Genomic DNA, 15,608 nt, shown 5'->3' with positions numbered 1-15,608 from the left:
CCATAGCCATAATATTCTTTGCTAGAATCTTTAATTTGAACTTACTGGTCTGGAATTTACTATTTATTGAGTAAGAAATAAGGATGGTTGTTGTACGTCGTTGTTGCAGGTCATACTACACATATCTGACTTCTATTTACGTGCCCAAATTGTCCAACTATGATGTGCCTAATATTCTGTCGACATATCAAATTTGGTTAAAATTTTGTTACTTCTAACTCCCTGGATTAATTTGTCTCTATAGGCAGACATCATATAAATCATTAGACCAATATGAAAGAAGCAACGATAATACATGCTTACAAATTACAATACGTACAAATTTGAGAAAATAGTCCATATTAGGATAGTAATTATTTAACGATAATATTAAAGTGTATAATAAAAATTTAATTTGGAAGGGGTTGATTGAGAGCTAAAGTAATCTTGATTAGACTGAATGGATTGGAGAATATTTGATGCAGATTGTTGCCAAGGACCTTGTGGTTCAGTGGCATCAAACTTTTCCCTTTATACGAGAGGTGATGGGTTTGAGCCTTAGTGGAGGCAAACAGATACTACATTGTAATTGAGTTAGTAATATTCAAAAAAAAATTGTGTAGTATGAACAGATACTACATTCTAATAGAGTTAGTAATATTTAAAAAAAAATTGTATCACAAATTCACAATGTACAATTTGTTAGTTATTTAGTTTCATTCTGATGCGATCGTATGTTTGGAGTGAACTCATCCATTAAGTTTGAGTATTTATCATTGGGTATTTCATTACTTAAACTTGATGAATTCTCCCATGTTTTTCGTTAGTCGTTTGGAATGAACTCATCCATTAAGTTTGAGTATTTATCATTGGGTATTTCATTGAAAAGTTTGAGTATTTATCATTGGGTATTTCATTGAAAAGTTGGTGTGTAGCAGGAAATAGTTTCTAGCTAGCTATATATGGTTTAACCAGCTAATTAGTTCGGTTTAACCATTCGTCTTGCTTTAACCCATATGGCTACAAATTATATTAGTTTCACGAAAAAATCGTATGTTTGGTTTTACGGTTGTTCACAAGTTACAAATGTAATTCCTATATGCAGCTACATACAACTGTAGTACTTCAATTGTCATTCAAATTGCAAATCCTGTACTTTAAATGAAAGACTGTATTTGAAAATAAATATGTTAACAATTGAAGGACTAGATTTACAATAATTTTAATATAAGGACTACGTCAATGATTAAATTATATTTATAACCATTGAAAGACATAATTACATTTGTAAATTAGGAATAATTGAAAATCTGAAACTGCTATTTTTCTCTTATTTTTATCATTGATTCCTTAAAAATATTTTAATCAAAGACGATGATATTATTAATTAATATGATAATAATATTTTACAAGAATTTTATAATTTGCACTAACCTACCAACTTCCAAGTGTTAAAATGTTGAAATGAGTAGCTATCTAATCTGTTGACTTGTATAATATTCGTATTTATTTATTTATTTATTGTTCCTGTCGCAATTCAATTTTAGATGGGTATAGGATTGAAAATGGTGTCTCTGGTGGTAATCACATCGTGGGGTTCAATTCTAATGTTCCATGGCAATCATAAATTTAATATTTATTTACCCAAAAAAATGACACTTTTTTTTCTGAACTATATTCTTATAACACTTTTTCCTTTAATTATTTGTGAATTCGCATTTTTTATTCTTACATATAAACAATAATTTGTTGAAGAAATAAAATAACTTGAAATATCTATTGTGCCTTTATTTGAACAATCTAAAAACACATTTAATATATAAGGAAAAAATTGTCACTTTTAAAATAACCGAGGAGGCAAATGTAGATTCATGAATAATTTAGAGAAAAATCGTTATAAAAATATAATTTAGGAGAAAAAGTGTCATTTTCCCTTATTTATTTTTATTAACAAAATCATATGTGAAAAGTGATACTAAAATTTTCTTTTTAAGAAAATCATTATTTTACTGGAGAATGTACATTAGATAAATATTACTCATGTGTAATAATCTATAAACTACACTAGAGATGTGCATTTAGATAAACACCGCACAAAAAAAAAACCTCTATGAAACAAATTCAACTAAAAAATATTTATAAAAATCAAATTATTGATCTTTATAGGTAAGAAATTATGGTTCACACACTCCACTGATTTTCGATCAAAATGATAGGGAGTACTAAAATGAGTCCACTTCACGTGGGTTTGAATTTTTAATATTTTTGTAGTCTTCTCACAATAATTGTGGATTCTCTTCATCGTATAATTGAAGCCAACTTCCAAGCGCCCTCAACTTTAGGGCGTTGACTATTGGGATCACTCCATGTGGAATATTTCGCAGAAAATGTTTTGGAGATTTTTAAAGTCCACATGACGTGACGTGTAGTGTTTTAATTCAGTTAGTGAATTTTTAATTAATATTTATATATTATCATCATTACGCATGACGTGATAGATTATGTTTTAATTATATAATAATTAATTTATTTGTAAGTAGAAGTTATTTTGTCAGGTGCAATTTGTTTTGAAAAAAAAAAATATGTATAATATTTAGTGTTGTAAAAGTTTCACTGAAGCACCGATTAATCAGTGCCTAAGCACTAGGTGACCAGTCGACGATTAGCGTATCACCATAATTGATGGTCTAAGCGCCGATTAATCGTCGCCTAAACGCCCCTTGGTCTCTAGCGATTTTTTAACCATGACAATATTACTTTTATTTTGTAAAAATTATTATAATCGAATTTAACTTCTAATCAAAGAAACCACGTCGATTTCTTGAGGTTATTCAACCGTTGATTTGGTGGGGTTTTTTTCCTTTAAATTTTTTTTGAGGCATGTATTTAATATTGCTTCCAATCTGCCTTTTTCCTACCAAATAGGCATATAACTGTCATGACAGTTGAACTGCTTTGATGTTATACGGGATCACAGTAACCAATTAAAAAGCGTTTTTTTTTAATGGAAAAAATAATATGTGTATTCCTATTTTACTCTTAATTTTTATTTCAATACACAAAATCTTGATCTAAACAATTTTACTGAGACCCACACGAAAAAAATAGCGCCAAAGTAAAATTTGGTAGTCCATATAGTAGAACTCTTTTTATGGTGCGTGTATTTATGATAGCTGACGTCAGTAGCACGTTCTGTGAATCTAATGATGTTTTCAGTACTATATATATGATTCAATTCTTAGCCAGATAGGTTATCTTATAGGAAGAGATAAAGGCATACAGAATCCAAATTTTTTTTTGTTATGGATTGGATAAGCCACTTGCAAGTGTAAACTTCACACTTGGACGTGCATACTTATTTACTTTGCCACGTTAAAATTAAAGATCACAACACAATACTACTTTAAATATTCACTACTCATCATAATTGGAAAATCAAACCAAAAGTTTTTATATACAGTATATTGTAAGAATCTCTCTGGAAGCTAGGATGCTTAGGTGAATTGTGGTTGGTTAAAGAAAACGTAAAGCGACACAGTGTATATAACAACGTAACAATCACATATATGTGGAATTGGATGATGTTGTAGTGTTACTGTGAATTCTTTTTAAAACCATTTTATCATCTCCTTTTCTCTCTCTCTCATTTTCCTCCTTTATTTAGGATACGGTTAAATAAAAGTTGTGTGTGGGGATTGTTGTGTGCACTGGTACGCGGGTTATGTTTTGTTTGTTTTAGTGTATTATCACGAAATTCTAACCACTTTTTCAATCACGTACTCAAAAATTGACAAAAATTTATGGGTTTTAAAATTCTTTCAACCACCATCCAAGTTGGTCAAAAAGCTTTTATACGAGGAAAATCCTAACTTTAATTTTCATTTATTTTTGGGTGGTTGAAAATTCTAAGCATTTCAATAATGTGACTATTAAACCAATCTTTTAGTTGGGACGAGCATATATATATTCATATGCTATGAAAGGAGGCAAAATGTTGTAGATTCAAACCTTTACAAAATGATGTAACTAGACCATACTACACTATCTACTTGCATATCAACGAGCATGAAAGGTTAGGCAAATTAAATTAAAGGTGTAATAAAGAATGAATAATGGTCCTGAAAAGCAAATATTAAACCACCCACGTTAGAGGTAGCATATGATGTCCAAATATAGATATAGTTGCGGCTTGGGGATGAAGATTTGTTGGGCACGCATGTGCAAGCCGGGCCGGGGAAAAGTCCCACAACAAGCAAGAATTATTCGCCCCGCGGGCCTCCATCGTTTTGGCCTTATCTTCTTCCCACCATCGACATGCATGCATAATTGCAAGTTGCAGGCCGCCCTAATCATGGCTTTCTGGACTCGCTCAGATTCCTATGCCGAACCTATGTTGCGTCATGTTTTAATTTGCACCCCATCCTTTGTGAAAATCGAATCTTAATTAATTGGCGCCTGCTTTTCAGTACATAGATGCACTATATGTCTATATTTAGCAAAGAGATAAGCTTTGTGTTATATGCGGTGGATATTAGAATCATACGTTATTTGGTGTTGTTAACCTCTGAAAATTACAGACCAAGTGACCAACATGCTCCTGGTATAAGTATAACCTCATTGTGATAAAATAGGGACGTTTGATCCCACCCAGCACCACCACTATTATATAACGTAACCAATTACATTCTTACTAACACTGACCTTTTTGGTGCGTCCCTTTCTAATGTTGTTTACCTCTCCTATATGGGTTGTAACTTGTAAGCTATTAGAATAGTTTATTTGATATTTTGGTTTGTCTTATAAGATCTTCCTAATGTTGTTTAGTCTCTATGTGGTTTGTGAGCTATTAAAATGGTAACTACATATTATGTGTCTGTAGTTACAATTTTATGTGTTTGTAGCTAACATGTTATGTTTCTTCAATTTATTTATATGCACATAAATGGTAAATTGCATATTTGCATGTATAGAATATGTAAAGTGTAAGCACATAATCTTATTGTTATTTTAGACCAGGATCCACAATGCACGATAAACTTTAATACATTAGTATAATTTCACAGTTGAAACTTGTGTTTTTTTATAAAATATAAAGGGAGTACGAAAAAAAAAAAAAAGATCTTTAGAAAATAAAAGAAAAGAGCACATAATAGAATCCTGCTTTTTGAATCCTAGCATTCCTGCCGATTATTTGAGCCCAAGAATTGGCATTTAGGCTCATGCATATTGGTGGACTTTGGAAAAAGGGCCTAAATTGATTGGATCGGGCCGAATTATGATCTCAAATAAGGGTGAACATTTGAGTTCGATTCAGTTTATTAAGGTAAACCGATTGTTTATACGCTATGCGAAAAATTAATCTGTGAATTTGGGTCCACTTTATAATATAAATTCAAATTTAAAATACACAATTTACATATTGAAGATTCATAGTATAATTATTGATGCTAAGCAAACCGAACTGAAAACTGTTCGATTTATAATAATAATAACAATAAGAAAAATACTACATGGACTCCCAAATTATACTCCCTACTTGTACTCTCTCATACAAAAATTTGATGTTGACATTTTTCTTGGGACCCACAGGATGAAGTTAACCAATCATATCTTGCCATGTCAGGGAGTACAAGTGAGGGAGTATAAAATGGGAGTCCATGTAGTAGAACTCTAATAATAAAGGATAATGGTCAAATAGTCTCTCCAACTTTACACGAAAAGTCAATTAAATTTTTAAAACTTTTAAAAAGTGCAATTAAATACATAAACTCACGATTTTAGCGCATCTCACCCTTATAGCAGATTAATCCTCTAGTAACCTCAGATAAAAGTCTCCGTAGCAAATGATTTGTTAATAATCTTATAGGACATGTTTGGTAAATAATCAGCCTATCAGCCAATTTTGACTTATTTGACCACTATTAGTTGTTTGGCTAATAAGCTTTTTGTAACTTCAAAATACTAAAATTCAAAAGGCTACTCAAAGCAGTCTTTTCAATTAGGTTTTTGAGAAAAGAAATTATACCAAAAAACTATCAGCTAACAACTAATTTTTCAAAACAACTTTCTACAATCAGCTAATGTTGGTCCTGTTTGGTAAATGGCTGTTAGCTGTTTGGGTTAGAAGGTATGATTTGTTGATAACATTGACTGATTGTAGAAAGTTGTTTGATAAATTAGCTGTTAGCTGATGGTTGTTTGGTATAATTTCTTTTATCAAAAAGCTAATTGAAAATGCTATTTTGAGTAGCCTTTTGAATTTTAGCATCTTGGAGTTACAAAAAGCTTATTATTTACCAACTAATAGTGGTCAAATAAACTAAAATTGGCTGATAGGCTGATTATTTACCAAACAGGGCCGTTATCAAAAAATCATACCTTCTAACCCAAACAGCCAACCCAATCAGCTAACAGTCATTTACCAAACAAGACCATAATATAAACATAGAAAAAAAAAGTAAAAAAATTGAAAATAATATTTTAAAACTATTGAAAAAAAAAAACTAAAATCAGGTCTTCATCCTTTATAATTTCCCACCCGTTTTAGCCCTAATTTCCCAAATCAACTCCATCCTCACCGTCGCTGAACCCCGTTCACTTCACCGGCTTCGTCGCACCACCGTCTTCACTCCATCCTCATCGTCGCTCCACCACCATCGTCACTCCTCCTGGCCGTCGCTCCATCACCATCATCACTCTATACTCACCGGCTTCGTCGCACCACTGAAAATCGTCACTCGGCTAGTGCCAGTCAACATTGACAATTAACATACCCGTCGCCCTAGCTGGTAAGATCTTGTCATTGCTTCTAAGCTTTTACTAATTCGAGTGATTTTTGTTTTCTTTATATCTTTTTTTTTTTTCCGCGAACATCAAAATATTAAATTTTTATTTCAGATTCTATCAATAATCACAGTGTGTTAATGATGTTGTAATTGCTATTGTTTTTGAGCTCCCATTTTCACTTAGAAGATAAGCAGTTACATGAAGGAAAAAGAAAACAGATTACGTGCACGGTTGCAGTAGGTGAGACAAAGAGATCAACTGAAAAAATAGAAGAAGATTAGGCCAGAAGAAGTAGGTGAAGAACAAGAGAGAAAATGGGTTAAGTGAAATTAGGGCTTATTTCAAGGCTTTTAAAATCTGTTTTTTTTTTTAAAAAAAGCATATGCTTATCTGGCCAGCCAAATGTTAAAATTATTACAAGTCATCTGCCTCCAGAGGTTACCAGAGGGTTAACCTGCTAACGGGGTGGGATGCTGCACTAAAATCATGAGTTTATTTGCTTAATTGTACTTTTTGAAAGTTCAAGGATCTAATTGACTTACCATGTAAACACGGAATAAGTCTTGAGTGCATTTACTTAAGAGTATTTAAATTGTAGAAGTGTGATAGCAATTTGTTTTCTTCAACTCAGCCATTTTGCAATCAGAGGACTTTGGTTCTGTAATAATGTTATCCATCTGCTTTATTTGATTCCACAGTTCTCACATGCTAATCAATTTCAAGTTTTAGCTTTGTCATTTGTTCCATCATTAAAAGTGCAAAGGAATATTCTGTACTATTTTAGCTATGGGTTGTGAAGAACAAGAAATTGTAGATGCAATTTACATGACAAACAAATCTGAATTCATGTAGTGTTTTTGAGTTTTTAAACATGGAGTTATACTTTCAAGATAGCCAGTTTATTAATCAATATATGAGGGAATCTCTAGTTTTATATGAAGTTTGTTGAATGATGATGGTCTTATTTCTTTACTAAAATTCTACTTATTGGATATTGCGTGATTTGTAATAGTTGTATATATTTGAACATTTAATTGTGCTTCTTGTACTTTGTTAGGATATTATTACAATTTTTTACGTAAAAAATTAAAAATGAAATTGTTAGTAGGGCCATTCAAACCGAGCTCAAAGCTTGAGTTGAGTTGAGTTCAAGCTTAGAAAATAGAGCTTGGTCAAGCACAAGTCAAGCTTCGAGCTTCAATTTTTGAATCAAGTAGAGTTTCAAGCTTTGACTATTCAGCCTCGGTTATACCCCCTACTTACATGATTAACTCTTTCAATTATCACTTCTATAATACCATTGTTTTCACGTGTTTGATTACACGTCTCTAAGACATTACATTGTTTCCCTTTACCTAGGTGGCTTGGTATTCTTTTGTTCAGTTCATTTAGAACATTGGTTGAACCTTATCTCTTTTAACAAGCATAAAATTTTTGAGGACATAATATTCAGAGAAATTGTGTTTTTGCTTGTTAGGGTAAAAATGAAGAAGGGAATTCATCCTCAAATGCAGTGGATATCGTATGTGACCCAGAGTGGCAGATTGATGCCAGTTATGATGACTAAGATACACCAGGTGGGGAAGGTTTATCACTTCAGAGCAAGGCGTCAGATGGCTGAGAGCATTGGTCAAATTGCCAAGTTCAAACGTCGATATGAGAAGAAGGAAGAGGAGACCGAGACCGAGAAGGAGAAATGAATGATTTTGCTATAGTGAAAATTAGATAATAACAATACACTACATTGCTCTATTTCCATGATTTGAACATTGCTAAAGACTGGCAGTTTGCTAGTCAGATAGATATTCTGATATCTTGGAAGGATTTAGGCAATTTTGTTTGATGACCTGATGCTTTGTTGTGTTTCAGCTTGTCTTCTGTTATTGTCTTATTGATTCCTCATTGGTATCAGGTTGTATTAGGGTGCCTCCTAATTGCCCATCCTAATATCCTATTTACTATTTCACACTTTCCGTTTACTAACTGATTTCTGTCTCTAATTGTTTGGACCGTGATAACAGAGATCGATGATGTTGTCTTAGTGTAAGTAGGTAATGTTGTGATTTTGTCAAACCAGTTTATGCGTAATTGATTAAAACTTCATGCCCAGTTATGCTCCAGGGTAAAATAAGGGTGTGTTTGGTACCCGGAAAATAACTTCCGGAAAATGTTTTTCGAGTTTTCGGTGTTTGGCAACATCCGGAAAATGCGGTCAATGGAAAATGTTTTCCGTTGACCAAGGAAAATCAGTTCATTTTTTCAGAAAATGACTTACGAAATTTTTTGCATGTTCTCAGCCAAGATGAACCAAAGACATCAAAACCGTTTTCCATAACGCAACCAAACATTGAAAAGGAAATTCATTTTCCAGAAAACATTTTTCGGAAGTCATTTTCCTGCTTTCCATTAGGTATCATGTTAGTGTATTTTGAAAGTGAAAAAAGTTGATCTAGTAAAATACATATGTTATTACAAATATGTATTCGATACTAATTGTGACCGGGTTACGATTTTACAATGATCTTTCTATCGAGTTATGTTTGGATGCTCGTTAATTTAACGGGTGGTCAGAGGTGTCCGAACATGTCTGCCGTATTTATAACGGCTCAGAAAAGGAAAGAGACAAATTTTGACCTCACAAGTCAGAGCATGAAGGGCACATAAAATCCATACACGGGTCTTGACCGAGGCCAAAGTAGGCCCTTACACTTGTCTTATTGTCTTTGAAGGGAAGAGATCTACTGTCATAATGGGCTAGATAGATTGGTGCCGATCAAAGGTGGTCGGGTATTTGTGATCAGTCAAGGGAACTTAAGCCAACTAAGGTAGTTCAGTCCATTGGATGTAGGGATGTAAAAAAATAGTAAATAAAATACAAATTTTTTTTTTTGAAAACAAATTACAAATTTAATAATGTAAAAAGGACTTGTTTAAAAAAAATGAGAGAGTATGATAGCTTAAGTCAAATCTGGTATTTTCTTTCTTCATCCCCCGTTAACTTCGCGTATTATCTTCTTCACCGCCATGCAAATAAGATCTAGCTGGCAACATTTTATAATTTTCTTTCTTCATCCTCCCTGCAAATCAAATCCTTCTTTTATTAATAATTCTTCGTTCTCCTTGCAAATCAGAACCTCTTTGATGCTTCGTGTTTTTCCGTCTCAGGCTTCATCTGGTTTCTTCGTTTAAGATATAGACGGTCTCTTCATCTCCCATCTGTAAAGATCGAAGCCGTCCCAGATCGAGACGGTTGCTTCGTCTCAGATTGAGACAGTAACTTCTTCTTGGATCGAAGCATTCTCGAACCTCAGAAGATGAATTCGGAGGTGACTTTTAATATATTTCCATTCTAGAAATCTCTAATGCCCATGATTTTGTCCCGGAATTTCAATTTTATTGCTAATATAGTTTTTTGGTTTACATTTTCATATTTGAATTGGGATGAGATTTTACTGATTTTTTATTTATGGAGATTTTCTAAATTTATAGTTAGCATTGGGGTTTAGGATTTTATTGTTGAATTTTGTTTTGAAATTGTTGTTTCAATGATATTGGAGCTTACAGATGATGATGAATGCAAGCTTACGTATTCCATTTGCTGTTAACTTTCTGAACTTGAAAATTTTGGTTTTAAGTGGATTTTGAAGAATTTTTTTGTTTCTTGAGGTGTGACTAGGGATGAAAATATGCCAGCTCTCTTCATAGGGCTTATGGCCTGACCTAGCCTATTTAATAAAACTCGTAGCTATTTAGTAAAACTCGTAAAAGTGCCAGACTTAGACCTATTTTATTTTAAAGCCCTGTTTAGCAAAGCTTTCAGGCTTGGCTTATATATGTATATATGTATATGATCATATATTACATTTATACCTATTATATTTTAATATTTTCAATATAACCCAAGTATATATATCAATTACTAAACCCTAACCCCCAAAATCCCCAATTCTAAATACTAATTCTGTAAATTTGTCTTTTTGATCTCACTTTCTCCCCTAGTCCCCTGAAACTGCGAGCCTGCGATTTTTGACAATTGTCGAGGTAAATTTGTAAATCTTCTTTCTCTGTTGTCATTAATTTTTTTCTGAGACACAACAAGTATTAGGTATATTTTTAAAAGAATTAATGGAATAGGCTTTTAAACCGGCCTCAGGCCAGAAAAATTTTAGGTTCAGGCTTTTAAACCGGTTCGGCCCGGCCTATTTTCATCCCTAGGTGTGACATCTCATTCTGCTTTATTGCTAGTGACGTACATGACTTTTGTTTGCTGGAAAAAAATGTCTAAGAGAAGCTTTCACTGGAAAATCAATGTCCATGAGAAAGAAATTGCAAGGCACTTAAGAATTTTTTTAAAAAAATTTCTCTGAATTTTTATCAACATAATATGCCAGGGTGTATGATTTACTGGCATTACCTGAGGCAACTGGACGATTGGAGTGCATTGGACTATTTTAGAATAGCCAATGGTCCAATTGCCTAATTGCATTTTTGCGTTTGGTTGAGTGGTTTATTTGGCCATTTTTTCTTTAAAAAAATGTTGATCTTTTATTGATTTATGAAGCAAAGTATAGGTTTGGCCTTCAGATCTACATTAGTGGTGGTTATGTGTTGTTTTCGTTTTAATTTTGTGAGGATTAGTAGTAGGGTGGTTTTTGTCATTCAAATGTTTTTGGTGCTATTGCAAGAAATGAAATTCTTGTAGTTGCTTAAATACAATTTCTTTATGCCTAAATTCTTAGTTTTAGTAATGTGAATCCAACTGATTCAGGTTGGGTTGCGGCTACTTCTTTGCCCACTTGGTTCTAACATTGTTGTCCGAACAGCAAGGTGAGCTTTTACATTTCTTATTTATTTATTATCTCGACTATATATTTATTTTACAATTACTTATCAGTATAAGGGATGATTTTCTTTATGGTGATCCATTTGTATATCCTTAACCATATATATTAGTCAAGTGATCAATGTTGCTTGCTGCAATGATCAATAGAACTCCTGATAAAAAAATAGTAGAGCAATGAAATTATTTACTCCTATATAATACATTAATACTAATTGCTAGAATTAGAATATTCCTGTTATGCAATTGAAGATTAGAGTATTAGACGACTCTTATTAATGAGGCTTCACTATGGTATGGTTTCTGCAGCTGTTCTATTGGTGTTGTTTTACCTGTTTATTCTACATTTAAGGCAATTGAACGAAGGGATCAAGAGGAGCAAAAAAAATGGCTTATGTACTGGGCAGGTTGGTGGTGTTGTTGAATATTCTTGATGAATGTTGTAATGGGTTACTGAATTATGTTGCTACTGTTGGTTTTTTATTATGTTTTATGGCTATAGTTTGTTGCTTTTTTATTAACATCTGTAGCTAGCAGCCATTGCGGGTGTGTGAGAAAGGGGGGTGGAGGGTTCATGGTTTGTCATCTATGATTTTCTTGCTACCACAGTTTAAGCAATGAAAGGGAGAGTTTGCAGAAAGGATTATATAGTTACTGTCTAGTGAATCTAAACTAATTCACAAGCAGTTGCTGCCTGCAGTGTTTTGACAATGTTACTATACAGTTTGTGGTGTGTTCTTTCTTGTGTGTATCTCTTAGAACTAATGAAGACCCCCTATTGCTTGCAGCTTATGGATCTTTTAGCATGGTAGAATTGTTCACAGATAAACTTCTTAACTGGTACATATTATTCCTGCTTTCCTGTCTCTTAAGCCATTGTATTTACTTTTTCAGTTTTCAGACCTTAATCTGTTGCCATCTCATTTTCAATATAATCAGGTTTCCACTATACTATCATACGAAGTTTGCATTTCTTGTTTGGCTTCAACTTCCATCTATTGATGTAAGTCCAGGTCAATTATCTCTTGTTTTTTGTGTTACTATATGAAGCCACTCGAGATTTGTAGAAGTTGCTCATGAAATTTATGCATGGCAGGGTGCAAAGCAAGTGTATATGAATCATCTTCGGCCTTTCCTCTTGGGCCATCAGGCTAAGCTTGACCAAATTGTTGGATTTGTATACGGTGAAATGGTAATTAGTTTACACATTTTGATCCTTTTATGAACAAAGATATGCTCCATGATCCATATTTAGCAAACTCAGTTTTTTTTTTTTTTTCTCCTATAATAATGTGGCTGAATATTTCTCTTTCTACATATTAAGAACCTGGTTCAGTATTTGAATGAGTTGATTAGACTTCGTTTACAAAGCAGTGGCTGAGTTGCAACCTTGGATGACCTGTTATGTTTCTGGGTTTTCAGTCTAGGTTTGTCAGTCAGCATCTGGAGGAAGTCATGTTTGTGAAGACAATTCTAATGAAGATTTTAGCTTCTGGCGAAGGTGAGGAAACTTTGGAGTGTGTTTCATTATTCTGTAGTTGATTCAGGAAGCCTTATGCCCTAAGATTTGCACTTGGAATCTGATATGTGCCCGCTGCCTGACTCATTAACCCCAACCTCTCCAGTTCGCCCTTTCAAAATAAATAAATAACAAATATTAAATTTGTTTCAGATAACACTCGCCCAGAACAAAGGCAAGCTAGTGCTGCAATTGAAGGACCAAATACGGAGGATGATTCAGAATCTGAGTATGATGATTGAGTAAAGAGTTCTCAATCAAACGAAGCCAAGTAGTTCGTGTTTTTTTATTTTTTTTTGAAAAAATTGTAGAGGAAACTGAATGGATAGATGCAGCAGCACTTTCTCAACTGAGGTGAATAATGATTCACTTGCAAAGTGCAGGGATCCTTTGGATGTGATGATCTGTTCTTCTATGTTCTACCCAAGACCCAACCATATGTGTTTCTACTAGTCCTGCAATTGAATTGAAGGACCAAATAGGGAGATCATTCAGAATCCGAGGATGATGATTGAGTAAAGAGTTCTCAATCAAACTAGTTCATGTTTTTGTTTTGTTTTGTTTTGTTTTGTTTTTTTGAAAAAATTGTACAGCAAACTGAATGGATAGGTGCAGCACTTTCTCCAGCTAAGGTGAATAATGATTCAGTTCAAAGTGCAGGGATCCTTTGAATGTGATGATCTGTTCTTCTATGTTGTACCCAGTGGCCATATGTGTTTCTACTAGTTTATTTTGCCATGCAAAATTAGGTATAGTTTCCTTCCATGTAAAATTGTAAATTTCCCTTACTTTACTACGAAAAAGCAATCAATATAAATATTTAATTTTGGATTGTATTATTAGAAGTGTCAATGCTTTTGCAAACTCGATACTCCGCCGCCATTGGCGGCGATCTGGGTCTGTTGCTACTTCTTTATAACCACTGTAAAACAATTCTCGTTTCTTGCATAAAATAAGGTAACAATACAATAATACTCCGTATTAATTATTCAACGTTAGTGTTTTTTATTTTTATTTTATTTTATTTTATTTGGTAATATGGAGAAAACGGTTTAATAGATTGATTAATATTGTAGACTTAGGACAATATAATATTTTATTTAAGAGAACTAGTTTGGCCCTTGAATTGTTGCCTACTGCATCTCATTTTATTTATTTAAAAAAAAAATAAAAAAAGAAATCAAGCTTGTATGACAGCTCAGTTGGTCAGGAATGAAGTTTAAGAAGAAAAATCATGAATTGAATTTCGGGACAGATATTTTTTGACTTCCCAAGTTATTTCACTTAAAAAAAAAAAAAAAAGAAGGAAAAGAATGGAAGTAAATCTAAATTTGAGTGATAATGGTGGACATATTAATGAAGGGTAATTATTGTGTTTGATGAATGGGACCAAGTAGCCATCAGTGGGGAACTTCACGCTTTAGAAGTCCATTGTTGAGGAATGAGGAATGAGGAGCCTCTTTGACGCATTTCTTTTTCCGCATTACGAGAATTGAAACTGATGCTTGTTTTGTTTTGTTAACTTGCAGGCGATAGGTGATTGCAAATATGTCAACAAAAAAGCCTTCAATTGTTTGGACTTCTCGTTTACACCAATCTTTCTACACCAATACCAATGGACTATTCTCTTCTATGCTACTATTTTATTATTACATCTAATCTTAATTGGTACACAAAATGAGATTCTAATTTTTTATTTTTTATTTTATATGACGGGAATAATATTAGCAAACACTCTCCAATACTTTCATTTTCATATTAAAATAAAGAAAGAGAAAAAAAAAGTTAATTATTTTGTGAAACTGACTCTCTTCTAGCAAAAGCATACGAGTACAAGATAGCTCTCAATTGAATTGCTGAAAAGGGCTTGTGGGATATTTGTATTGATTTAGATTGTCAAGTTCTGATACAAGCTTTAGCTAAAACAATTCATACCCTTCGCATATTTTGGCTTTCTTTTAGGTGATTGTCTAAAATTCTTAGGTTTCATTGAGTCTTGCTCTATCCATTTTGTAAATAGATCAGCTAACGGTTTGGCTCATACTTGTGGTTCTGATAGTGGCGTTTCAATTTGGGATACCGATCCCCTTTTATGTATTCATCACTTTTTTTTTATTAATATATTATTTCGTTAGGTTGGCTTTTTAAAGTTATATGCTACATAGTATTATTTATAATGATGTCATGTTATCATGTGTTTGTTTATGATATACAAGAAAATAATATAAATTTTTTGGTAATAAGAGAAATTTGCTGTCGAAATTGTGCACTGTGTAAATCCGACTTTGTGACTTAGCGGGCTGAAAATATTAATTTTTAAGTAATATAAAAGAAAAAAACATTTTAAAAATTTCAAATAAAATGTCACTTTCCGTAATATTATAAAAATTTTCTTTATGTAAACTTGAATTCTTCCACGTTTTCGTCTCCTTTGTAGCAAAAAGAAAAGAAAATAACTTTGTCTGTTGCTATTAGATTCTTTCT

At 32.9% G+C, this 15,608-nt stretch overlaps 1 protein-coding gene across 1 annotated transcript; it reads left to right on the top strand.

Moving 5' to 3' along the window:
• The first annotated feature begins 9,767 nt into the window (after window positions 1-9,767).
• LOC116018253 (HVA22-like protein k) lies at window positions 9,768-13,963 on the top strand. Its single transcript, XM_031258611.1, has 8 exons — window positions 9,768-10,091; window positions 11,534-11,592; window positions 11,915-12,012; window positions 12,394-12,445; window positions 12,545-12,608; window positions 12,702-12,797; window positions 13,028-13,106; window positions 13,278-13,963. The coding sequence occupies exons 1-8, from the start codon at window positions 10,080-10,082 to the stop codon at window positions 13,364-13,366; spliced, it is 549 nt and encodes a 182-aa protein (XP_031114471.1). The 5' UTR covers window positions 9,768-10,079; the 3' UTR covers window positions 13,367-13,963.
• Window positions 13,964-15,608: the final 1,645 nt, after the last annotated feature.

Source organism: Ipomoea triloba, chromosome 1 (assembly GCF_003576645.1).
Source record: "Ipomoea triloba cultivar NCNSP0323 chromosome 1, ASM357664v1".
NCBI classification, from domain to species: domain Eukaryota; kingdom Viridiplantae; phylum Streptophyta; class Magnoliopsida; order Solanales; family Convolvulaceae; genus Ipomoea; species Ipomoea triloba.
Note: the sequence above shows the minus strand (reverse complement) of the source record. Positions and strands in the feature narration are given on the sequence as shown.